At 49.9% G+C, this 26,217-nt stretch overlaps 2 protein-coding genes across 7 annotated transcripts in view; both read right to left on the bottom strand.

Annotated features, from left to right (window-relative positions):
* Nucleotides 1-9,328, bottom strand: PLPP2 (phospholipid phosphatase 2). 4 transcript variants are annotated; one of them, XM_036241511.1, is made up of 6 exons: nt 9,198-9,328; nt 6,159-6,310; nt 5,650-5,927; nt 2,381-2,438; nt 1,947-2,123; nt 1-1,670 (listed from the first exon to the last, which is right to left on the bottom strand). In XM_036241511.1, exons 1-6 carry the CDS (start codon nt 9,247-9,249, stop codon nt 1,521-1,523), a joined length of 867 nt encoding a protein of 288 aa, XP_036097404.1. In that variant the 5' UTR covers nt 9,250-9,328; the 3' UTR covers nt 1-1,520. The 4 variants fall into 4 exon arrangements, with proteins under 4 accessions (XP_036097404.1, XP_036097407.1, XP_036097406.1 ...); XM_036241514.1 differs by having other exon boundaries at nt 9,239-9,293; XM_036241513.1 differs by lacking the exon at nt 9,198-9,328 and adding an exon at nt 9,116-9,173.
* Nucleotides 9,329-15,219: 5,891 nt separating this feature from the next.
* Nucleotides 15,220-26,217, bottom strand: part of MIER2 (MIER family member 2) — a 29,778-nt gene continuing 18,780 nt past the window's right edge. For 2 of the 3 annotated variants that reach the window (XM_036241793.1, XM_036241795.1), the window contains 7 exons: nt 21,572-21,723; nt 20,930-21,011; nt 20,755-20,849; nt 18,288-18,412; nt 18,041-18,168; nt 16,639-17,068; nt 15,220-16,251 (listed from right to left, as the gene is read on the bottom strand). In XM_036241793.1, coding sequence (XP_036097686.1) covers nt 16,230-16,251; nt 16,639-17,068; nt 18,041-18,168; nt 18,288-18,412; nt 20,755-20,849; nt 20,930-21,011; nt 21,572-21,723 — 1,034 coding nt within the window. In that variant the 3' untranslated portion in view covers nt 15,220-16,229. Of the gene's footprint in view, nt 16,252-16,449; nt 16,483-16,638; nt 17,069-18,040; nt 18,169-18,287; nt 18,413-20,754; nt 20,850-20,929; nt 21,012-21,571; nt 21,724-26,217 lie in introns of all 3 variants that reach the window. The other variant, XM_036241794.1, reaches the window with a different exon arrangement.

Below are 26,217 nucleotides of genomic sequence, written 5' to 3'. Positions count from 1 at the left end.
TTTCTTCCACCTTCATTTAATCTTCCTTACATTCCCTCCTTAATCCCAAATGCAAAAGAGAAGCTGCAAAACAACTGTTCTCAGGTGCATGTGAGATCTTACGTCCCGGCAACTGTAGTCAATATTGGCTCAATTAATCCTTACAAAAATTCTCTATAGGCTTGGATTTTTTTATGTAAACAAACCTATACAAAGACATGGATGAATCTTACATGTATACTGCTAAGTAAAGAATCCTGTATGAAGAGGCTACACATTGTATGACCCCATTTATATGACATTCTGGAAAAGGCAAAACTAGAGATGGCAAATCATGGTGTGAGGACTCGATGTGTTACACAGGACACTTTAGTGACAGATATCTGCCATTGTGCATTTATGAAAACCTAGAGTTTTTTACAGCCCAACGATTAAATCATAATCAATTAAAATTAAGTTTAAATTTGAATTTAGGACATGGGAGTGTCACATAATGAAATACAGGATGTGCCAAAGAATGTAACTATATTAGAAATGTATGAAAGAAACTCACTGTAGCCACCTACAGTGGGGCAAAAGGTGCTGACCTACATAACTTTGAAAATGAGCAGAATCTATAGACTAAAGCAAAATGTACTGTACATAAACAATGGACTCTATTTTAGAAAATATTTCCCTTGGGGTAATTTACAATTCTGAAGCTACTGTCTAAATAATCTAGAATAGAGTAATGAATTAAATAAATGGCAGATGGCCCTGGCCCGGTTGCTCAATTGGTTACAGCATCATCCTGATATGCCAAGGTTGCAGTTGCGAACCCCGGTCAAGGGGAAGTTACAGTATCCATGTGATAATAGATCAGGCTGGAAACAACAGTATAAATTCATCTTTAGCTTAATATAGATATAGACAGTTACACACAGAAATCTTTATAATTAGATGTGTATACATAGGTTGGAATACATGCATACATTTCCTTACATGGTCAACTGAGCGCATTTAGCTCCCATATGATGTAAGTTTTTAACACCATTTTGTACTGAAGAAATGACTGACTAAAGACTTGGCTGTTACTTTCATCTGGCTTGTTGACTTCACCAGCTCTGACAACTGAGCTCAGCTGAGCTGCTGACAAGGGAGGGTTCTCCCTCTCTGCTGTAGAACAGTCCTCAGATTGACCATAAAAAACAGAGGCGCTGATAACATTTATCAAGCAAATGCCCTATTTTACTAAAAATCCACATATACATTTTACAAAAACAGCATTTATCCATATCTCTTGGTCCCTTCCCTAAGCCAACAAAAGAGGCACAAGGGAGCTCTATTCATAATGAAAGGTCCCCATCCAAACATTAGGGCTGCCCTGGGTACCACCATGCCCCTGTCCAGTGCATAGGAGGTGGGTTTAACAGAAACCCCTCTGGGAACCAGCCTGGAGCACCTGGAGCCTGTCCAGAGCCCTCACTGCCATCTCAGCACCACGGACATACTGACCCACAGCCTGAGTTCCACTGGAAGTCCTGCCCGGGCAGCTTCCAGCCTCAGGAGCTGGAGACAGGGTACCCATAGTGGTTGCGGTCAGCCTCACCCAGGGTCAGTGTCAGTGACAGGCTGGGCTTCCGTTCCAGCTCCTCTCCTTCCAGGCAGCGCTGTGGTGGCCGGGTTTTGAAGAAGTCAGAGATATAACGAACCTGGGTGAGGAAAGAGGGCAAAAGCTGGCTGGGCAGGGGTAGGACTGGAACCCAGGTGGGGGGGTGGGGAAGGGAACCCTGGGAAGGAAAGGGGGTGAGGAGTGGTAGAACCAAGAGGGATAAATACCATGGCAGGGGCAATGAGAAAAGCAGAACCTGGGGTGGGAAGCCTGGGTTCTTAGGGGAGAGATGGGAGTAGAGAGGACTAGGGACCTGTAAAAGGGAGACAGTGGGTAAGCAGGTACCAGGGCAAAAAGTTGGGACCCAGGAGCTCACAGTGAGGCAGGCCACCAGTGCCCCCTGCAGGAGGCCCACGAGGACATCACTCCAGTGGTGTTTGTGGTCAGATACGCGGGTGTAGCCCACATAGAGGGCAAATGCCACCAAGAAGAACTGCACCGTGGGCCGCAGCAGCCGTGCCCACTTCCAGCAGAGCCGCGCCTGCACGTAGAGCTGGGGGGCCAGAGGGCAGCCATGAGTTCAGGATCCTTCCAGGCTCAACCCATGGCCAACGCACAGATGGTAGCCCTGAGGTCAAGACTACGGAACCAGAAGACCCAGGGCCTCCAGTTTTTATAAACAAATCACTTAGCCCGACCAATCACCTCCTCCACCCACCCTGTTTTATGGATGCAGAAACTGAGGCCCAGCAAAGGAGAGTGTCTTGGCCACAGTCCCACACCAAGCAAGGCACAGAAAAACCAACTCACCGCCAAGAACATCATGCAGTACATCCCAAAGGAGGAGTGTCCGGAGTAGAAAGATAATCTAAGAAAGGAGAGGGCAGCAGGCATCAGGAGGGTTGTGCAGAGGACAGAGCCGGAGGGCCCATGCTCAGAGACCTGACAGTTTATTCAGCATCTCTACCTTCAACACCCTCCTGGTCTCCTGTCCCCTTCCACTGAGCTTCTCACAATCTGAGGGAGAATTTTACATTGAAACAAGGTTGCTGTTAGACATAATGGGAGTCCCAAAAGGAGAGGAGAGGAGAGAAGAAGGCAGACAGAATATTTTAAGAAATAATGGCTGAAAAATCCCCAAACGTGATGAAATACTTTAATCTACACACCCAAGAAGCGCATTGAAACTCCAAGTAGGATAAGTTGAAAAACATCCACAGAGAGACACATTATAATCAAAATGCCAAAAAAAAGTCAGAGACATTCTTAAAAACAGACAAGAGAAGGGACTCATTGTGTACATGGGACCCTCGTAAGATTGGCAGTTAATGTCTTATCAGAAACCATGCAGGCCAGAAGGTGTAAGATTACATATTCAAAAAACTAAAACAGAAAAAACTGTCAACCAAGAATTCTGTATCTAGCAAAATTATCCTCTAAAAATGAAGGAGAAATTAAGACCTTACCAGATAAGCAAAGATCCAGAGAATTCAATGCTCATACACCTGCGCTACAAAAAGGGAGTCTCTCAAGGAGAAATGAAGGATACTACTAGATAGTAACTCAAATCCTCTCAAAGATGTAAAAAACACCAATAAAGGTAATTACAAAATAGAAATGTCAATATTAATGTATTTTTGGTTTATAATTCTGGTTTTTGTCTATGTGACTAAAAATAAAACTGCCCAGCTGATGTGGCTCAGTGGACTGAGAGTCATTCCATGGACTGAGAGATCCCAGTTCGATTCCTGTTCAGGGCACATACCTGGGTTGCAGGCTCGATCCCCAGTGGGAGATGTGCAGGAGTCAGCCGATCAATGTTTCTCTCTCACAATGATGTTTCTATCTCTCTTTCTCTCAAAAATCAATAAAATCATTAAAAAAAACAAAACCTGCATATATGCTAACAAAGTAAATAAGACTTACTGTGGTAATCACAATAAATACAACTATCAAATAATTATATAACATATATATAACTAATATGTTATTATGCCTCAATTTCAAAAACTACGTAAAACAATATATATAAATCTATATTGAATAGCACACAATGTATAAACATATCATTCATGGCCCTGGCCGGTTTGGCTCAGCATTTTGAATAATGGCCCTCAGACCAGAGTCACAGGTTTGATTCCAGTAAAGGGGACATACCTCAGTTGCGGTTTGATCCCCCAGCCCTGGTTGGGGTCATGTGGGAGGCAACCAATCGGTGTGTCTCTCTTACATGGATGTTTCTCTCTCTCTCCCTCCCTCCCACTCTATCTGAAAATCAATGGAAAAACATCCTTAGGTGAGGATTACAAAAAAAATATATACATACATATATATATATATAATTTGTGACAATAACTTCAAAGGGGGTGCACAATATCTCTGTAAACTTTTTGCATAGGAAATACCTATTTAACAGAAAAGACAGTTATGGAGAAATTAAGAAACAAAGCAAAACAAAAACATACAATATGTAGACAACAGGGGTTTTTCCTTATCAGTAATTACATTAATGTGAATGTATTAAATTATCTAAAAGGCAGAAACTAGAGAATAGATTTTATTTATTTATTTATTTATTTTTTGTTGTTAATCCTCACCTGAGGATATTTTTTCCATTGATTTTTAGAGAGAGTGGAAGGGTGGGGAGAAAGAGAGAAGCGTCGATTGGTTACCTCCTACACATGCCCCTGGGGATCAAACCTGCAACCCAGGTACATTCCCTTGATCAGGAATAGAACACACAACCCTTCGGTGCACAAGCCAATGCTCTGACCACTGAGCCACACTGGCCAGGGCTGAGAATGGATTTGAAATACATCTAACTTTATAATGAACATAAGAGACTCACTTTAGATTCAAAGACACAAATAGATTGAAAGTACAAGAATTAAAAAAAATATTCCATGCAAACAACAACCAAAAGACTGCCAGGCTGTCTATGCTATACTATTATCAGGCAAAATAGACATTGAGACAAAAAATGTTAGGAGAAAAAAAGGACATTACTGTGATAAAAGGGTCAATCAATCAAGAAGATATAACAATTATAAAGATATATGCACCTAACAACAGAGCTCATAATACATGAAACAAAAAATGACAGAAGCTACAATATGGGTGACCTTTAAAACATTAAAGAAGCCCGGGAAGACCACATGGTATATGATTCCATACATATGAAATGTCTAAAGTAGGTAAATCCATAGAGACAGAAAACAGGTTAGTGGTTAACAAGGGCTAGGGAGAAGAGAGAGCTAATGGACATGGAGTTTCTATTTGGTGTGATGAACATATTCTGGAATAAGATAGTGGAGATGGCTGCACAACACTGTGAATGCACTAGAAATCAATTAATTATACACATTAAAATGGTTAAATTAGTGAATTTATGCTGTGAATTTTATATCATTTTTAAAGAGAAAAATAAGAAGCCCTAGCCCATTTGACTCTGAGGTGAGAGCGTCAGCCTGCAGACCAAAGGGTCTCAGGTCAAGGGCATGCAACTGGGTTGCAGGTTCGATCCCCAGCCCTGGTCGGGGTCGTGTGAGAGGCAACCAGTTGATGTGTCTTTCTCACATCAATGTTTTTCTCTCTCTCTCTCTCCATTTCCTTCTCGTCCACTTTATCAAAAAAAAAAAAAAAAAAAATCAATGAAAAAACTCTTCGGGTGAGGATTAATCAAAGAATAAAAATAAAATTAAGAAAGAAAAAGAAGGAAGTCACTTAAGTGAAGTTTATCAGCGGAGATGGTGAGAGGACAGAGCAAAAGCTGAAATTTAGGGGAGGTGGGTAACCCCTCCTAATACTGACTGCTCTGCTCCAGGGCCGGAAACTCCCAGCCCCACCTTGCCTCCCTACCTGCAGGACCCAGGCCCACAGGAACCTCCTGGCCCCGCTCCCACCCTGGACGCTGCCCAAGGAGGTACCTCTTTATCCTTCTCCATCTAGCAATTCATTCTTCAATATCCAGCTTCTGGAGGCCCTTCTCCAGCCCCCATTTTCCCCCAGGGAGTGGGCGTATCTATAGCTTGGGCTCTCCCAGCATCACCCAGAGTGAAAGCTGCTAATCCAGCACCCACCTGGACTCAGTGATGTTGGCAGGGCTTCCCCTGCACACCTTCTCCACCTGTACATAGATGGAGCAGTTGACACGGCTCCAGTCAGGGTCACACACTGCCAGGAAGTTGGGCCGCAGCCGGCCAATCATGTACTTGGCCAGGTCTGTTAGGGACTGGCTCACTGCAGCCCCAAACAGGAATGTCCCCAGCACCTTGTAGACAGCAGCCACGTAATTGTTGAAGTTGGAGTGGGAATAGAGGCGGTCTGTGTACACCAGGTAGGCTTCTCCCACAGAGACCTACAAAGGGATCAGCCAAGAAGTTCAGGGTGGGGCCAGAGCAGCAACTGTGGGGTCTCCACCAGGCAATGGCTCAGTCCTTCCCACTAAAAGGGGTTTAGGATTTCTGGCTCCCCTGAGGCCACTAGGGAACTGGGAATTCTGAAAGGGGCCCTCTTCCCCACAAATACCACCCAGGGCAGATACTACAAGCCCCTCCTGCCCCCACCCTACAAGCCCTTCCTGCCTTACAAGGATGACGGTGGCAGTGATGGTGACCCCGGCCATGAGCCCGTGAGTGATGGTGTCTGGACGGTAGGGGTACCGGATGGAGTCATCACCACAGTAGAACCCTCGCTTGTACGGGGCATTCACGAGTGTCAGGATGATGAAAGGCAGAGAAGCTGGGAGTAGGGGAAAGAAGCCATGAAGCCACATGTTTCTCCCCTAGCACCAGCCAAGCCCCAGGCTACATAGACCAAGCCTTCTTCTGGAGCTTGCACACCTGCCTCAGCCTCCCTCCTGGATTCCTCATATTCATGCCCACCATTAAAACCCCCTCAGGGTTCCCCATCATCCTCAGATGAACACCAAAGTCCTCCCCAGGCCCATTGTCTAACCTACTCCATGTCTCCTACCCTCTCCCCTCATTTCCCTCCATCCTCCTTTCTGCTCCTTCAACAAATCCAGAAAGCATCCACCCCAGGACCTTTGCAAATGTCCTTCTCACTACCCAAAATATCCTAACTAACTTCCCCCCAGTCTCAGTTCCATTCCCCTCTCCTGACTGTCACACCCAAGTAATCACTCTCCAAGAAGAAAATGTCTGTCACTCCTGTCTCTTGTCCTTATGTATAATTATGTAATCATTGATACTTGATTGAATCCCCTCCCTCCCACATCTGTGAGCAAGGAGGGTTGCAATGCTCAAGGCTGAGTCCCAGGAGCTTAGGCAGGCATTAATAAGGATCTGTTATAAGAAGGGCTTCCTGCTCTTCCAGCTGAGAGGCTCACATTCTCATTTGTCCCTGAGCCGGCCACACAGTGACCAAGACAAACCAGACTTGGAAGTTCAGTTCAAAGACACATTAAGGAGCCACAAGTCATGACCAAATTATGAAAGGTTAAGTCACTCAGGCACTGGAGTCCTGCTAAGCTGAAACCCTTTCCCCCTTCCCATAGAGGGCTCCCTGATCTATGGAGTAGGTGTACAGAGACAAACTCCAGCACGGTGTCCTTTGCCCCTGGCAGGGCAGGTAACAAGTGTAAAAGGGTGTGGCTCTTCTGAGATCTGAATTCCAGAGGAGGGGGACAGCGAGGCCAACTCCTCCCAACAGGCCAAATTCAAGGGTACCAGGGGCCCTTTAGTGATGGTGTTGAGCACTTTTGATGCTGAGTCTGGAAAAAGACTGAAGAAAACAGAGATCAACTTCAGGGAGCCGAGAGGAGTTAGAAATAAAGAATAAGTAAATGATGGCTGGAATCGGAGAGGTGGCTGCAGCTTTCAATAGGAAAGTAAAGGAAGTCACAGAGAAGGTGGCTTGGAAGAGAAGAGGAAGTTCAGGGAACAGCTGAGGAATAGTGCCAAGTACAGGGTACAAGCTAATGCAAAGGTCTGGAGGTTTGACCATGCCAGGGGAGTTGGAGCATTGAGAAGGACTGTGTTGAGGGATTGGGGGATGGAGGACATTATGAGAATGTGAATCTGGCTGTAAGTGAGGTGGGAGGCACAGGAGGGTTTGGAGCAGAGGAACAGAGCATGTTTTCATAGGATCCCTCTGGCTGCTGTGAGTGAGGGCAAGGGTAGAGACAGACAGGCCAACAAGGAAACTCCCAAAGGGGGGGGTGTGTGTGTGTGTGTGTGTGTGTGTGTGTGTGTGTGTGTGTGTTGGACTGGGGGCAGGGCTAGCAGATGCTGAGAAATCAAGTCACACAGGGTGCCTGGGAGGGGAGGTCAGCCTCCCAACTCCCGTTTCCCAGCCCCTCCCACTGAAGACTCAGACACCCCCAATCAGAACCAGACTAGCCTTTCCTGGGATCGGGAAGCAGAGCTCTGTGCACTGAATCAGAGCCTCCCTTGGTTCAGCTTCCCTGACCTCACATCATCCCACAGTATTTCCTCAGGACCCTTGTAAGCATTTCAAACTGAAATGTTTATGTGTTGAATCTTCTAGAATGGGGAGCAGGTCTTCCTGAACCACCAACTCCTGGCACACAACAGCAATAAACGACCTAATCTTAGCTCTGCCTCCCGTGGGATGAAGTTGGGGATTAGAACATCTCCTCCCTCAAAAGCTGTTTGGAGGAGAAAGTTTGATTATTTGCATGTTGCTTAGCCCCTACCATACAGTAAGTCCCACACAAATATTTAAATAAATAACATAGGTGCTCAGGATATAGTGCCCAGGTGATTTCCTGCTGTCACCTGGCCCATCCCAAAAGGGGTTTCATCTGGGACATGGGAGGAGGGCCTGGCCCCTGCATCCACCAGGACTGAACTCGCCATCCCTTGATCTCAGTCGGCTCGGTGTAGGTCTGAGGAGCAAGAACCAGATTAGGAAGCCGGGGGCGATTTCTGTAGAGGGGCCCCTCCCCCAGCCGCGGGTAGAATTCCGAGGCCACTGCCCTCAGCCCCAGAGCAAACACTCAGCCTTTGTTCCTGGGACCCTGGGGGAGGGGAGGGTTAGGGAAGGGGCGTCGGGCTGCCCCCTCCGCCAACCTGGCCCGAAAAGCCGCCCAACAGGTTTGGTCGCGCGGCCCCGAAGCCCGCGGTTCATTCGTAGCCCGGGGCCCAGCTTTCTCTCCGCGACGCTACGCCTGAGCGGGTTCAAATCCCACCGACGAGCTGTGCGTCCCGGGCCAGGCTTCAGCCCTCCCCGAGACGGGAGTGTGAAGGTCCTCCGGATGGGGGCCCGCAGCGCACTCTCCGTCCCGCCCCGCTCCTACCGGGGCCACCGCCCGCGTGAATCACCGCCCCGGTCGGGCGCGGCGGGAGCCGGGGCGCTTGCGGCGACTTCCTGCTGCCTCGGGCCGGGGTGCCAACCCCGGCGCCGTTCACGACCCACTCCTGAACCCGGCGCGAGCAGGGTAAACTGAGGCCGGGAGGGCGCACGCCGGGGAAGGTGCGCCGAGTCCTCTCCCGAGTCACCCCTCTAAGAAGGAGCCTCGGAGAGGTGGCGGCGTCGCACGCCCTCCCCCGCCCTACAAACCTTCGCGGGAGCGCAGACGAGAGCCACCTGGGAAGAGGTGCCCCCCAACACACACACACGCCCGGGTTCCTGCAGCTCTTACCGACCAGCACGCACAGCACGTCGAGCAGCACGAAGACCCACCTCCGCTCCATGCCGCCCCCGCCCCGGGCAGCGCCCGCGAGCCGCGACGCCAGTCCCAGCGCGTCCCGGCCGGTCCTGGCCCAGCCGCAGGGTCACATGGCCGCCGAGCCCGGCCCGGCAGGGGAGGGGAGGGGAGGGGAGCGACGGGCGGGGCGGGGCAGCCCCAGGGGAGGGGGCGGACTCTGCCCCCGCCCCGCCCGCTGCGCGCAGGAAGCAGCCGGGTGGAAAGTGAGTGAGCGCCGCGGCTGGGGACCGGGGGTGTGGAGGAGGAGTCTCTGAGCTGGTAGGGGTCGTCTGCGCCCAATCAACCCCCACCAGCCTGAGAAGCTAAGGCTTAGGGACAGCGAGCCCAGGGTCACCCAGTGCCTAGGTCACACGGATCGGGCTGGCTGAGTCTGGGGGATTGGGACGGGGTGGGATGAGGTGACAGGCGAAGAACGTATGAGTGAGGTGTGAATGGGCAGCCTCAGCATAACTGCGGGGTGTGGAGGAGCTCGGGCTCCACTGGATTAAGTCCCCCAGGCTCCTCTCTGAGCCTCGGTCTCCTCATTGGAGACTGGTACTCATTCCGTGTACATCTCAATAGCCTGAATCAGTTAAGTGCCTAAAAAAGTGATGGGGTGTCTAGGCTTAATTGCAGAGGTTTTTCTGCGGTTCTGCCACCCGTGGCAGTTTAGATGAGATTCCTCAACACCCACCCTGAAGGCTGTGCCAGGCACTGTTGCTATCTAGCACTTACTGTCTCCATTTGACAGAAGAGCAGAGGTGCCAGGAGGTAGGAACTCTCTCACACCTGGAAAGGGTTAGCGTTTGGGACTGTGCCCTGCACCCCACAGGTCCCAGGGAGCCCTGAGCTGGGAGGTACCTGGAGGTCAAGAGCACCCAAGCCAGGGAAACTGAGACCAGAGGGGCCCATTACATCCACTCTCAGTGTCCACACACCCACACTGGATCCTTTTGGCTGGAACCACTTGAGAGGCACTGGAGAGTGTGACCATCTCCTGGAGAGCCCTGACTTGATCTGGCAGAACACTTGACAGGCAAGAGGTTCTGTCACTCCCAAGGTCACACAGTGGGAAGGGGGCAGGGACTGGAACCCAGGTGACCTGGCGCCAAGGTCCCATGTCACCACCCCACCACCTCCAATGATCCTACAGAGGATATTCTCGGCCCTTTTTAGAGATGAAGGGAGCAAGGTCCACAGAGGGGCAGCCCCTGGCCTAAAGTCAAGCAGCTGGGACTTGAACTCAGAGACCCACCCCTCGACCCTGCTTCTCGGAAGGATGAACAGGCCTCTGCTTTTGGTCATTGTCCAGACGGTGGGGTTTGGGGGACAAGTGTCTGAGTCAAGTCCCCTGGGCCCCGATCAACTTTCCATAAGCAAGCCGCTGGAGGCACACCCCGACCACCCCCACACACACCAAAAATAACTCAACCCACCCCCAGGACGTGACAAGGTCCTGCCTGGAAACTTCTGGACCTAGATTTTCCGTCTGTAGTGTGGTGGAGACGGTGTGGAAGGGACGTCACGTCAGCAACCAACCCCCTTTTCAACCGCACGCCCCAAGAAGTTGAAGTCGCCCCGAGACTTCCTCCAAAACGTCCCGGAGAATCTGATTTAATTGCCTGGAGGGTTTCCCTAAAGTCTGGGCAGAGGTGGGGCTGTCTGAAGGGCCTTTTCAGGCTCAGCTGGATCCCGTGCGTCATCCTCTCCTGCCGGCGTGGCCCCCGCCCCACGTATGCTCGGGTTCTGTTCATTGGCTTCTACTGCTGCCACTCATAAGTTAAGGCGGGCCCCAGGGAAAGGCCGGTCCTGGGTTCTAACTCCCAGCACTCATTCTTTCATTCATGCAACATAAACTAAATTAGGGTTGTTGTGAGAATTACCTGATAAAATAATGAAGAGCCTGACAAAAATTTTACATAAATATTAGCTGGCATCATTATTATTGCACTTTTTTTCATTTTAACCTCACTTAAATCAGGTGAGTACCGCTCTTGGTGTTGACAGCCCAACAACACTTCCAGTTAAGGTAAAGATGCAACATTGTATTGGATTCAAGGAAATTCGGGGTTCTTTTATTGAGCACCTACTGTGTACTGGGGGAAGGTAAACTGAGACACCCGCCAAAATGGGGCGTGGTGGTGGAGACAGCCTAGGTGGGTGTGCTGCAAGGTCAGACCCAGGAGGTCTCCAGGGGAGGCTTCTGCAGGCAGAGGCGCTGGGTGGGACAGGGCATGGCCTGGTTCCTGGTGAGCCAGGAGTGGCTGGAGGGAGGGCATGAGGCTGGAGCTGGTGTGGCTAGCAGCCCTTCCCCAGTGACCTCAGTCTCATCCTGTTCTTAAAATATCTGGGCAGGGTCAGGATTAAAATCTAGCAGGGCAGTAGGGATTAGGATTAGTGTTAGGATTGGGGTCAGGGCTTTTACACCAGCTACCTGGGGTCTCCCACTTCAAGCTTTCACACCTGGTCCTTTGTAGAGAAAATAAGCCAGCGAGGACTGCTCAGGGTACACAGCCTGGGCTGGATGGCTTCTCCCTCACCTGCAGATGGCAAAGCTGGGGCACTGATGATACCGGGACCATGCTTGTCTGCCCTAGAAACCCGCCAACTCCGTGGTGACTGGTCACTCCCAAGCTGTGACACTCAGGGCTCAGAAGGTTGTCAGCTCTCATCACCCTTTTGCCTCAGCACAACCTGAGAGACTCCAAGTTTGCTTCCAAAAGGAGTATTGTGAAGATTAAGGGAAAGAAGACTGGCAGGTGGGCAGAAGGGTACCCACTGTAGGTGCCACCTGAGTGCAGCCACCACTCCCACCTATTTCTATACTTCTCCTTAGGGCTGAGAGACCACACTGGGAGCTGGCTCCCATACTGGGGGCTTTAAGCCTTGCTGAGGGCCCTGTAGTTGAGACTGTATCCCTGGGAGGCTGTGATGGGTATATCTGGCCAGGGAAGGCAAAGTGGGTGAATGGTTCTCAGTCTAAGAAGCACTATTAGAAGGTTAGCTGAATACAACACAGTGGGAGTATATGCTTGGAGTCACCTGCGAGTCAGAATCCCAGATCTGGATACATATACAAGGACTTTGCCATCCCCAAGTGCCACACAACCTGAATCGGACAGGGCAACCTTCCCAGCTTTAGCACCAGGTCAGCATCCTGGGAACCTTCAGCACTGGATGAAGGACCTCTACTACAAAGCCCTCCCTGCCCTATACCCTAGCCTGCTACTTCCTTCCTCTAAGACAGTGTTTCTCAACCTTCCTAATGCCACGACCCTTTAGTACAGTTCCTCATGTTGTATGTGGGTGTATCTGCATGTGGGCAGACTCGCCTGGACACGGATAGAGGAACGGTGTCTCGGTTCCTAAGACCATCGGAAATATGTGTTTTCTGATGGTGTTGGGTGACCCCTGTGAAAGGGTCATTCAACCCCCAAAGGGGTCACGACCCACAGGTTGAGAACCACTGCTCTAAGTTCTGGCATTATCTCCGCCTGTGTGTCTATCAGTTTATCATAATCTCCTCTGAGAGGCAGCTCCAGGAGAGCAGGAACTCCCACAGAGTAGGTGCTCAATTAGTGTTTACTGAATGAAAAGTGACCTAGTGAATAATGAATGACTTAGTCCTGGGCCCTGAGGTCACCTGAGTAACTGCTGCTCCAGCCAGGGACTCAGTCTGGGCTGGGCTTTCCCAGGATGAGGCTGCTTATTCCTTTTTTTTTTTTTTTTTTTTCTTTCTTTATTGATTTTAGAGAAAGGGAGAGGAAGAGAGGGACAGAAACACTGATGAAAGAGAACATCGAATGGCTGCCTCCTGCATGCCCCCCACTGGGGACCTGGCCCACAACCTGGGCATGTGCCCTGACCAGGAACTGAACCAGTAACCTCCGGGTGCATGGGTCAACGCCACACCAGCCCGGCTGCTTATTCCTTTCTGCAAGACCTATCTTCAAGGAGAGTCGAGCCTCTGAGCCACACACACACACACCTTCCCTGACTACTGCTTGGGGAGAGGGTGGTATTTTGGGGTCTTTTACTCCAAGCCCCCACCACTGGGCCCCAAGATCAGGAGAGGCTGCAGACTCCAGTCTACCTCCAAGGTAGGGGCAGGAACAGCCTCTGCTGTACAGTGAGGCAAAGCAACAGTCCGGCCTTGACCTTCAGACACTCATGGGGCACTAATGTGCCAGGCACCCACACCTCTAGCAGCCCAGAAATAATGTTACCGTAGGGTATTATAGAGGTTAAAGAATGTAGAGGAAAAGAAGAAAATCATGGAGAGTTTCAGCAGAGAAATGGAAAAACAAAAACAAAAAACAGTGGAGATACATGACGGGCCGAATTGCAGTCTGGAACTGTGGAAAAGTGGACCAGAGACCTCAAAAAACAGTCAATAGCAACAATCCAAATAGAAACACAGAAAAAATAAAACACATGGAAATCCGTGGGACAATACCCAATGCTCTCCTGTATAACTGGAGGCCCAAAAGGAGAGAAAAGGGGGCAGCAGACATACCTGAAGAAATAATAGCCAAGATGCCCCAACACAGATGCAAGGCAGCCCTCAGGCCCAAGATGTCCTGGTGGAAATTTACACCTGGCACATCACACTCAAATGTTGGTGTCCAGACAAAAAGTAAATCACAAAAAAAAAAAAGGTGGGTTTAATTTAGGAAAACACATGAATGGTTTCTCATCAGAAACTAGGAGTCAAAAAAAAGAAAAAAGAAACTAGGAGTCAGTGGAACGTCTTTAAAATGCTGATCCCACCAAAAAAAAAAAGTGTTTCAAAAATGAAGGAGGAATACTTGAGGATCTTCCCAGACCAGTGAAGAACATCTGCAGGAAGAAATGAGGGTCCATCTCTGAAGGCTATAGAAAACGGTGAGATACCACCACACACCTATCAGAATAGCCGAAATCCAAACCAAGGACAACACAGAGTGCCCGAGAGGCCCTGAAGCCGGCTGCAGGACTCTCCTTTACCACTGGTGCGAATGCAAGTCGTGCAGCCCCTCTGAAAGACAGTTTGATGGTTTCTGACTAAATTAAACTCAACCTTAACATAAGATTCAGCTCCAAATAAGTTGAAAACATGTGTCCTAACATCTCTCAGGTCGATGTTTCTCTCTCTCTCTCCCTCTCTTTCGCTCACTCTCCCTCCCACTCAATCTGAAAATAAACAGAAAAATATCTGAGGGTGAGGATTAAAAAAAAAACAGGAAGAAAGATACAAACCTTAGCAGTCAGGGCAAAAACATGAAGGTAAGTAAGGACAACAGCAGCTTTCTCAGAAGCAGAGCAATCCAGAATACAGTAGAGCAATAGCTCTAAAATACTCAAGCATGTGAAAATAGACTAAAAACTCCAATGAAAATCACTCTAATGTCCCTGGCATTCCACCCCACAAGTGTTCCTGCTCCCAGTGCTGGCACAACTGGCTCTGAAGGACTAAGCTCTGAGTTCCAGGAGACGCCCAACTTGCTCACACACCTGAGCACAACCAGCCCTTAGCCTCCACTCCCTCAGTCCAGGCCTGTCCCCTCTCAGCATGTCCCCTGCCCCTGCCCAGCCTGTCTGCACAACCACTACAGGGGCTTCAGCACAAAGCCTGCTGGCAGCCCACTCAGCCCCACAGCTGCTCTCCCTCCCACCCTCCACCTCCATCCTGGGACTCCAGCCCCTGCCCACACAGTTGGCAGTGACGTCAGCCTGACTCACACCGGCCCTCACCAAAACAGGGTGATTTTCCTTCAGGATCCAGATTAAACGTACCCTCCATTTAACTAACCACCTCCCTCGCATCAGTCATCCTGACATGGACCATGGCCCCCATGCTCTCAGTCATGACTTAGCCTAGATCCTTGAACGATGCCTGGTACAGAGTCCACCAAGTGACTAAGTGAGGAGAATGACCTGCATTCTCTAGCACCTCCTCACGCCCTGCCCAATCCACCACAACGCATCCAAGGGGCTTCAAATAAAGTTTAATAAATAAAACAGCAAGGGATTCAAGGCAGTTATCACTTCACAGTGTGGTCCTTGGTGGGGTGACAGGGAAGGCTGAGTTCAACTCTGCAGATGGGCTCGAGCCAAAACTCTCCTGGTGACACCCGGGACTGGGGAGTACTGCCCTGCCCCTGTGGAGGACCCCACTCCAATTTGTAAACAGAAACATAAATAAAATGAGGGAGGTAAGGGCAGAGAAGGACCAGGACCCCAAACCATCTTGCTGGGGAGTTTCAACAGAAATACGACCTGCAGGGTCAGGAAAACAGGCTGGAACCTGGCCCCTCAGCATTGCAGGCGACAGGGGGGTGTCCGTCACCTGTCTTGGAACCCTGCCTGCACGAGGCTGCTGAGAGGCCCTTGGGCAGATAGAGAGGCAGATGGGCGTAAAGTGCGGCTTTTCCTGAAGTGGACAGAGTGGGCGAGGTCAAGGGTGGGGCAGGGCCAACGTCGAGGTATATGGCTCTGTGCCCCATGGGGTTTGGCACCGAGTAGCAGCTGTCCACTGACCCCTGGGCTGGGGCAGCCCATGGCCCTGCCAGGTGCAGCCCACGACCCTGCCAGGTGCAGTGAGACAGAGCCAAGCAGAGTGCTGTGGACTCCCTGGGCGGAGGCTGCTGGTGGGGGGAGCGGCATCCTGCCCTGTCTCCCCATCTCCCTGATGGGCAGGCATGCCTTTCCTCGCCTCTGCTGGCTAGAGGGGGCCGGGTCCTTTGCACCCAGCTGCCCAATGGGTCCCACGGTGGGTGGCAGCCTGGAGCCAGGCAGTGGGGCCAGGCGCTGAGGGTGCCAGTCTGTGTTGGGGAGGGGCAGGGCTGATAGCCCTGCCACTGCTCACCCTAGTCCTTGAAGTGTTCTGAAGCAGAGATGGCGTTACCCGAGGCCCACGAGGAAAAGGGTCGGGAAGACTGACAGAGGCAGGCCCCAGAGTGGCCTCAAGTCCAGTCTAGGCCACACACGCCCACCTGTGGCCAGGAATCAACAGGTCATCACGTTACAGCTGCAGTGAGGGGAGAGACCGAGAGAGAGACCAAGAAAGGGTCAGTCCAGTCTCACAGACTGCACGGCTTGAGCGCTGTGGGCCGAACACATGGCTCCCAACCTCGCCTCCCCCAGCAGGCCGTGTTTTCACGTGTGCCTGGGGAGGCTGGTGGCTGGGGCAGGGCTGAGAGGAGACTAGCACTGGCCCCATTTGTACCTTTTCGGGTTTTGGACCATATGAATGTATTACCTAGTCAAAAAAATAAATAAGCCAAATTAAAAGTAGAGAATAAAACTAAATAAACAAACAACCTGCTCCTTGGGACCACACCACCCTCAGTCCCTCAGGGGAGACCCCTCCCACTCTCCTGAGCCTGGGGGCCCCTGGGGTGGGGGCTGCACTCACTGTGACAGGGGCTCCGAGTGCAGCCCAGGGCCCGGGCACACTGAGTGGGCAGCCAGGAAAGGATTCACGTCCCCAATGCCAATAAGTCCAAACTCAGTGACCGACAAGGCCACCTGTGCAGGGGCCACAGCTTCCTCAGGCTCTCCATCCATATCCACGTGGCTGGAGACCAGTGGCTGCTCCTCAGGAAGGGCCTCGGGCAGGGCCAAGTCCACAGCCAACCTCGAGCTGGTGCTGGGCTCTGGAGCAGCTGCAGTGGAGGGGCAGAAGGCCGGCTCGGCCAGGGCTGGGGGCCGCTGGGGCAGGGGCACAGCCGGGACCTCGTCCAGCTGCTGGAACAGACAGGGCCCTGGCTCCGAGGATGGGAGGCTGTTGGAGCCCTCCTCAGGCTCACCAAGACTGCCAGTCATGCCGTCCACGCTCAGCGGTTCTACGGGGAGAGAATCCAGTTGAGGCCAGGCCCTCAGCAGCATCCCACACCCAGCCCTCCCAGGATCCACAGCAATCCTGGCTAAGAGGCACTCGCTTCAAATTACACTTTTGTCTTCAGGCTGCAACCTATGCAGGCTCCGGACAAACATCTGTCAGAGACAGCAAAATCTAAAGACCCCTCTTCACAAATATTTTCACACAAATACATAAAATACACATAAACACAAAAGAAACCAGTTATACCAAACTGTGCCCCAGGCTAAGGCCCTGCCTTGCAAGGTTGTGACTCCCATTTACAAACAGAATAGAACACAACAGATAATGCTCGAGTGCACTGCAAAGGCAGGGTAACAGGAATCTGGAGCTCTGCACACAGGCGCATGACAGGCAGCTTCGGAATGGGTAGATGTGGGTGCTCTTCCAGACAAACTACAGAACCAACCAGTTCAACAGACCTACAGAGCAAAGGTCACTGTCCTTCACTCTGTGGTCACCTTCAGAAACTGAAGTCACGAACTAGCCTTTCTCTTGCTCTGGACTCTGGAGCAGCTGCAGTGGAGGGGCAGAACTCAGCCCAGGACTCTGGGGAGGGCTCAGACACCCCCAGATCTCCCACATGCAGCTGGGGCTAAATAACCCCCATCTGGGGCCCAGAAAGAAGCCCCCTAACCTGGACCTGGAGAGAAGCCCCCCTGACCGAGGGCCCAGAGAGGAATCTCTTAGAGCCTAGAAAGGAACCCCTCAACCTGGGGCCAAGAGAAGAGCCCCTACTCTGGGCCACAGGGCACACATGGTTCCCCTCCACATGGAAAACCAACAAGCACCCCATGACAACTCATATGTGTGACACCTCATGGAGTAGACAGACAATGTCTCCCAGACACCTGCTCCTTAGTGTCCACTGGCACAGGTCAGGGTGCCAGTTACAAGGGGGATCCCCCAAGGACAGGGACCCACCCCACATTCTCACCTATGTGCATCCGTGCCAGAGGGTCCTGCTCAGGGCCTAGGCTGTCAGCAGCAGGGGGCAGGGGTGGTGAGGAGCGGGGACGGGCAAGGCCATCGGGGTCACTGCCGTCTAGGTCCTGGTCTGTGTCCCTGTGGAAAGAGGCATCATGGGTGACTGTAGGGGGACAGCTGCCTCGGGCGGGAGGTGCTCCCTGGGACTCTCAGTCCCCCCTTGACCCCAGGTCCTGTTGGAAGCCCACCGCACATACGTGGTTCCTGATGGGCCATACTTCCTCCGGCCCAGCCGTGTCTGCTGTGAGAAGTAGTCATAGCGCTCAGACTTCTTCCACAGGTAGTAGTACTCCACACACTCGCCCACAGACCGTGTACGCACCTGAGGGACAGCGCGGTGTCATCTGGGCCCCACATGCCCAGCCCCTTCTGCTTCCCAGGAAAGCGAGAACAGGTCACGGGAACCACTGAGCTCAAAGACCCTACCCACACCCCTAGGGTCCTCTGCAACCACCTCCAGTCCCCATCTAAGGCTCAAAGGCCACCCCCTGTCCAGGGCTTAGCCTTTGTCCTAACCATGAAGGCACCCAATCTCAGCTCCACCACCTGCTGACATAGGACCCCATTCTACTTCACTCTGGATCCATGTGTCCAGTGTCCACCTCTCTTGCCCCAGATCTCACCAAGCTCCCAGGGACTGCAGTATCTACCTCATCCCTTGCTCATCACAGGTCCAGCAGAAGGGGAATGACAAGCTCTTGTGCAGACACCAGGGACAGAGCCCCAACCCAGAGAGAACAGCATATGACCTGGCTGCACCCACTTTTCCCACAAAGCAAGGATTGTCACTAACATCCCAAAGGAGATACCAGGGACAGAGCCCCCACCCAGAGAGGGCGACATGCAACCTGGTCGAGTCTGCTTTTCCCACGGAACATCACTAGCACCCAAGGGAGAGCTATCTATGAGCACATGGGATGCCGTTAAAGACACACTGGGGCTTCATGACCCACAGACTCAGATCACATAGAAAGATAAGGGACGGTCCAGCATGGAGCTGGATGCCACCTAGCAAAACCTCTTGGGGCATCTTTGGAAAAGCCCCTACAGCAAGGCCAGGGGTGTGTTACAGCTACAATGTTTGAGAAGCCCTGCTGGTCTGTCCACAGGATGAGAGACAGAAAACGGAGCCCAGGGAGGCCTGGGAGCCAAGGGGACAAGCAGGGCACACAGGAGCTGTCCCCTCCTCAATGATCCCCTTCTGCATCAGGGGGTCTAACTGAAGTGAGAGCTTCATAGCCTCCCTGGGACCAGTGTAGGTGCAAATTTAAAATGTGTGTGATAACCACGGGGCAAACATGTGGAAGATAACCCATGTCAAGTTTTGCTCATGGAAGCAGCCTCAGCTGCAGTGGAAATACAGGGAACAGCGCACTGCAGCACACCAGCAGGAGCTGATCTGCCTATAGGATCTAGCTACTGCTGCCTGAAATGACACTGGGCAGGTCAGCTAAGCATCATCCTGTTCCTGCAGTGGCCCAGCACAGGTGCCTCATTGACTCCAACCTCCCAAGAGAAGACACAGGCCCCAAAAGTGAGCTAGGTCTCAGCCAGGCCCTGCTTCTCCACAAGCTGTCACCATGAATAGCAGGAAGGGGCCAGGGCTTCTTCCCTAGAAGGGCAAAAAAAAAAACACTAGGAGCAGGGGTGAGGAGGAGGAGCTGCGGTGAGATAGACAAAGGAAAACTCAGACTCAGAGATAGAGTCATGGGAGCATATCCAGCCAGATGTCCAGGGAGAGGGACCTAGGTCTAGGAAGGACAAGGGGACTCAGGTCCAGGGAAGGACAGGGAAACTCAGGTCTAAGGGAGGACACATAGACTTGGGCCTAGGAAAAATAGGGGAATTCAGGTCCAGGGAAAGACAGGTGAACTCAGGTCTAAGAAAAACACAGGTCCGGGGAGGGCAGAGACCTGGCACTCAGCAGCCCCTCTGGTCATGAACATTTGCCACAGGTGGCAGGAGAGACCTACTTCCTTGGATCGAACAAGGAGACCCTTGTTCCCCATGGCTAGGAGCTGAGAGTGGGGTCCAGGCTGGGGGTCAGGACTGCAGCATAAGCACTGGGCTCCATGGAGATAACAAGGCAGTATCTATGACCACATGAATAGATGGTGAAGACAGGCACAACTACTAAAAATTCATCTTTAGGCAAATTAGTTCCCATAATGGAGCCTTCTCTCTTTTTTTCATTTTCACCCGAGGACATTTTTGCATTTATATTCAGATAAAGCACGAGGAAGGGAGGGAGGAAGAGAAACAGAAACATCGATGTGAGAGAGACACATCGACTGGTTGCCACCCACACGACCCCATTTGGGGCCGGGGACAAACTGCAATTGAGGTACATGCCCTTAGCAGGAACCGAACCCGGGACTCTCTGGTCCGTGGGCCAACGCTCTAACCGCTGAGCCAAACCGACCAGGGCTGGAAGTGGCTTGAGACAGGAGACTAGAATAATATGAAAACCGGTATGCAGGACGAGAAGCAGAAACCAGAGCTTTAGCCCTCAGCTCAGAGGAGCCTCAGGAGCCTGGTGAGGGTAGTCACAACCCTGTGCTGTGTGGTATAGGGTGGTGCCATTTGCCCAGGCTCCCAAGTCCTTCCCAGCCCCAAGGAGACCACGGTGCAGCCCAGCAGGAGCAGAGTGGGCCATGTCCTCACCTTATTGGCCTGGATCAGGTGGAAGTTTTTCCCGTGCACTCGAAAGCCGTGCTCAAAGTTTCTGCATTCCTCCTCACTCCAAGCACAGAGCCCGTCTGAAACCAGGAGGCAGTGGCATCAGCAGTGCCCACACAAGGACACACAGCAAGGGTGGTGGGGGGGGGGGGGCACTCACCTCGGATCACCTTCACATTAAACCGCAGTCTCCGCAGAGCCTCCTCCACATTGAAACTGCATTTCACCAGCTCATACAGTGCCTGGAGGAGTGAAAACCTCTTCCCACCTGCTCACCAGCAGCTGCAGTAGTAGCATTTACCCCATCGGGGCAGGAATTTGGGGGCATTTACACCACCATCAGGGTGATGATATTGGAGGCATTTATCCTACCATCACAGTGGGAAATGGGGAGGGAGGGGCAGTCACACCACCATCGGGACAGGGATATGGGGGTGTACACATCATTGGGACAAGCATATGGGGGGCATTTACTTCACCATCAGGGTGGTGATATGAGGGTGCTCATCTCACTATCAGGGTGTGGATATGGGGAGTGTTTATAATGCCATCAGGGCAGTTATATGGAGGTGTTCACACCACCACCAAGGTGGGTATATCAGGGGCATTCACCCCATTGGGCAGGGATGTTTGGGGCATATATATCATCATTGGGGCAGGGATATTGAGGGCATTTATACCACCATCATAGTGGAGCTATCAGGGGGCATTTACCTCCCAATGAGGCAGGAACATGGGGGCATTTACACTACCATCGGGACAGAAATATGGAGGTGTTCACACCATCCAGCATGCTGCCTACCTGCTCACTATCTTTCACTGTTTCTCCCTCTGGGAGTTGAGACCCGGTCGTCTCGTGCCATCTCCGCTTGACTGCCCGGTACAGGAACTCTTCCACCTCCCTCTCAGGGAGAATGTTCGGGTCCCACAACAGCTGGTCTTCATTCTCATAGACTGTTTAGAAGGAGCGCCAGGGTCAAAGAGTGTGCACTCCCTCCCCACAAGCATCCACAGGCTGGCCGCCCCAGCACCTCCAAAACAACAGCTGTTAATGTGCATGTCTGGTTCTTGTGACCTGGGCCCATCCCTTCCACATCCCTCCAGGTCATAAGGTCACCAGGCCCAGGGTAGTTAGGGTAACAACAAAGGGTGGGAAGCTGTGGAAGGCCAATGGGGTACTTCCCAGCCAGGAAATCTGAGGCAGCCTCCTGAAGGAGGCAGCCACTAGCCTGAGTTGAGAAAAGGGGAACTTCTGAGCAGGGCCTTTGGGGAGAGAGTTATATAGGTAATGGGTTCAAGGAAGGTAAATCCATTTACATAGTTGCAAGTCTTGAAAAGCAGAGTCCTAAGAAAGCACAGTGAAGAGCCCGGACTTGATACCAGCAGTGAGACCTGGGTCCCAGTGGTCTCACTTAGGCCACGACCACTCTAACCACAGCATCGTACAAACTACAGAGAGTGTACTTTACCCAGGGAAGGGGAGTTCTGCCCTTTGGTGGCAGTGGATGGCAGTCTCCAGCTGGGGAGGGATGTGATGGGGAAGAAACAGAAGGGAGATCTCACGGTCAGGTCTGGAAAGACCCCAGTGCCAACACCTTTTAATTATCCAGGGAAGAGTCACAGGGACTACAAATCAAATAATACAAACAATCCAGTGCAGTGGCCAGAAAGTGAAAAACACACTCAGAAAAATGGCTCCTGTGTTGGAATTTCTGATTGAGAAATTGCCTAGGAAGCAACAACTTCTGGGTTGGTGCTGAGAACCACAGGGTCAGTGGCCTCTCCTAGTGCAAGAGCCCCTGTGGGCCTGGAGCTACCTTCTACCACCTCCATACTGATGCAAGTCCCAGCCTGAACCAGGGTAGTTGGCCTGAGAAGACAACAAACCCCTCTCTGGAAAAAAATATCATTATCCTGTGACCTTGGCCCTCCATCTACCTAGCACGTGAATGTGTGAGGAAAACTATAAAACAACAGAAGTAAATCTACAAATGGCTGGAAATCAGAGTTAGCAAACGGGACTTTAAAAAATCACATGAACTTTCCAGGACTGGAAAATACAACTTGTGAATGTATGAACCCACTGAACACTCTAACAGCAGCTTGGACATATCAGAAGACATAAGTGAAATCTAAAAGAATTAAACAAAAATTTAAGAGAAGGAATCAAACTGAGATTGAAGAGAACATAGTTAGGGGATGAAGAAGATAGTCACATGTATAATTGAGTCACAGAAGAAATGGACAAAGAATGGGGCAGAAGAAAATCTGAAGATACAATGGCCAAGAATTCTCCAAAACAGATGCATGATACCAAATTACAGATCCAAGAAAGTCAAGATAAATACAAAGAAAGCCACATCTGGTCAAAATGCTAGAAAATAAAAGAAAATGTAACCAGCCTGAAGAGAAACAATGAACAAGGATTTCAACAGAAACAGTAAGACAGACGACTGACTTTTCCACAGAAACAACAGATGCCAAAGACAATGGAATGAAATGGTTCACATATAAGAAAAAAGCTGACAAATCTAGAAATCTAGACTATTGAAACTACTCCTCCAAAAGTGAAATCAAGATTAAGATTTTCCAAACAAACAAAAGCTAAAAGAATTCATCAACGTAACAAGAAATATAAAAGAGCAAATTCTTTAGACAGAAGGAAATGATCCCAAATGGCAGCTGGAAGGAATGTGAATAACCACCAGGCAGCTGTGAATAAACGTGAGGAACATCTGTCATGTAAACCACAATGTTGTCACTGTGGCAAATGCAGTCCCTGCAGAAGCAGCAGCAGCACAATGGGCAGGACAGATGAGGGGACTAGAATGCACTTATCTCATGGCACACATAAATTACTAAAATTCTGAAGCATACCAAAAAGTGTATTTTTTGCCAATCTAGCAAAAAAAAATAACTGTGTAATTTGATTCATTCACACCAGACAGCTATTATTGTGTTGGCTGTTGTCACTTTTTTACTTGACAGTCTAAGGAAAATTAGGTCAGTGCCCCTGACTAAACAGTAAGGTATTGCATGTTTTAAGAAGTCTAGCCCTGGTCGGTTTGGCTCAGCAGTTACAGTGTTGGCCCACAGACCAGAGTTACAGGTTCATTTCTGGTCAAGGGCACGTACCTCGGTTACAGTTTGAACCCCAGCCCTGGTTGGGGTCATGTGGGAGGCAGGCAATCAATGTGGCTCTCTCACATCAATGTTTCTCTCTTTCTCTCTCCCCCAACCCCCACTCTATGGGACAATAAATGGGAAAAAAAAATCCTCAGGTGAAGGTTAAAAAAAGAGTCTTAAGGCACATTGGTTGAAAATTGCTGATCTAAAGTAAACTAGGACAATCACTGAAAAAGTAATATAAAAATTAAAACTTATAATCTCAAGGAGAAAAAAATTAAATAAAACTACTTGACTAATCAAAAAGAAGAAAAAAAGAACAGATGGAACAAGGAGAAAACACACAGAAGATGGTGACTTATCCCAACTGTTTTCACAATCACATGGAAAACAGTCCAAACTGTAACTGGACTAAATACTCTCTATTAAAAGGCAAAAGAGTATCAGACTGGATAAAAAATTAGAACCAAAAATATGCCAAATATAGAAAATACACCAAATATAAAAACACAGAAAGCAGCATTTACAAAATAGACTAAATATTGGCCATAAAACAAGGCTCAACTAATTTCAAAAGACTAAAATCACAGAGTATATTCTCTGGACTTGAAGAGGGAGTGGCACAACGAGGAATTCCCCAACAACTGGAAATTAAACAGAACACTTCCAAAGTCACTCCTGAGTCATAGAATTGATCACAATGTGAATTAGATAATAACAAACTAAAAGGAAAGAAAATACAGATAAAAGTAAAAATCAATTAAATAGCAATCAGACAACAAAGAAAACTCAACAAGCAAAAAGTGAGTTCCTTGTAAAGGGCAATAAAAGTTACAAACCCCTAACAAGACTGACCAAGAGAAACTAAAAAGGAGAAAATGCAAAATACCATTATCAGGACTCAAAAAGGGGACACCACTATAGATCCTACAGACATTAAGATAAGAGAATACTATGATCTTTTTTATAATAAGGTTAACAATTTCTTAATGAAATAAATGCTTCAAAAATGCAACATATCAAAACAGAAACTCTAGTGAGGACTATATTATTAAATATATTTAATTTGTAATTAAAATCTTCCACAAAGCAAATCTCAGGCCCAGACAGCTTCACTGAGGAATTCTTCCAAACACATAGAGAAGAAATAGTAACAATCTCAAGCAAATTCTCCCTGAGGTTAGTAAAAGGCACTTCCCAGCATACTTGGTGACAACAGCATACCTGACCCCAAAGCCTGATAAGGACAAACATAAAGTAAAATGACAGGCAGTGTTATGGCAAGCTAATTTACATACTTCCATGGACATGCAACGATATTTCGAGGCCAGAGGACCTGTACCACCCCAGACAATGTAGAAGCAGAAGCTCAGAAACAGTGCACAACATAGGCACCACTGCGACTGAGTGGAGAATAAATTACCTTTTCAATATGTGGTGCCAAAGTAACACAGGGGAAAAAAATGGACCCAGACCCCAACCTCCAACCATAAAACAAAAATCAAATTAAGTCACATCACGACCTTAAACGTAACAGAGAAGATAAAGAATATCTGCCACACCTGCAGAGACACCTTCGCCAGCTCATACAGTAAGCTAAAATACAGACTGATAAGCGGGACGTTAGGAGAAAACCTGCAGCGCACAGCACCCACGCAGGACTTATATCCATAACACAGAAGGAACCCCACAAATAAGAAAAAGACAACCCAATTTAAAAATAGGGAAAGACCCTGGGCAGGTACTTCGCATGAGATATCAGAATGGCCAGTAGACATATTATTATTACTCATCAGAGAAATCCAAATGAAAGCCACCACTCAACCCACCCAAAGGGTTAAAAGCAACAAAACAGTGGAGCACTAGAGCCCCTCACACTACTGGTAGGACCCCCTAAGCAGTGTCCATAGATCTAATGTAAGCAACCATATGCCTCCCAGCCATCTATCCAGGAACAAGTGCGTGTGTCCACTAAGACACACCGGAAGACAATCATAACCACAACAGCAGACAACCGTAGTATCAATCAATAGAAGGGACAACCAATGTAGTACATCTATACAGGGAACATAACACAACAGTAACACAAGATGGACATGCCACACACATGGATCTAATCTCACAGTGTAACATGAGAGGCCAACTCCCATCCCCACAGTACCAAAGACCTAATCCCTGCAGTGCAGGCTTGGGGGAGAGAGCAAGGCAGGACATACTCCACAGCAGGGCTTCAAACCAAGGTTGGCACAGGCTCCAGCCCCTCTGAGGTGTAGCTAAGGTGTGTACACAGGTGCCTTTTTTCTGGGGGAGGGTCCTGGGTGT

Source organism: Molossus molossus, unplaced genomic scaffold (genome assembly GCF_014108415.1).
Source record: "Molossus molossus isolate mMolMol1 unplaced genomic scaffold, mMolMol1.p scaffold_m16_p_4, whole genome shotgun sequence".
Taxonomy (NCBI): domain Eukaryota; kingdom Metazoa; phylum Chordata; class Mammalia; order Chiroptera; family Molossidae; genus Molossus; species Molossus molossus.
Note: the sequence above shows the minus strand (reverse complement) of the source record. Positions and strands in the feature narration are given on the sequence as shown.

Coding starts and splice junctions, on each gene's coding strand:
- PLPP2 (XM_036241511.1), bottom strand. CDS start 9,249: ATGGAGCGGAGGTGGGTCTTCGTGCTGCTCGACGTGCTGTGCGTGCTG. Junction 5,928..6,158: donor TCACTGCCACCGTCATCCTT/GTAAGGCAGGAA, acceptor ATCCCTTTGTAG/GTCTCTGTGGGAGAAGCCTA. Junction 1,671..1,946: donor CACTGGTGGCCTGCCTCACT/GTGAGCTCCTGG, acceptor TTCCTCACCCAG/GTTCGTTATATCTCTGACTT.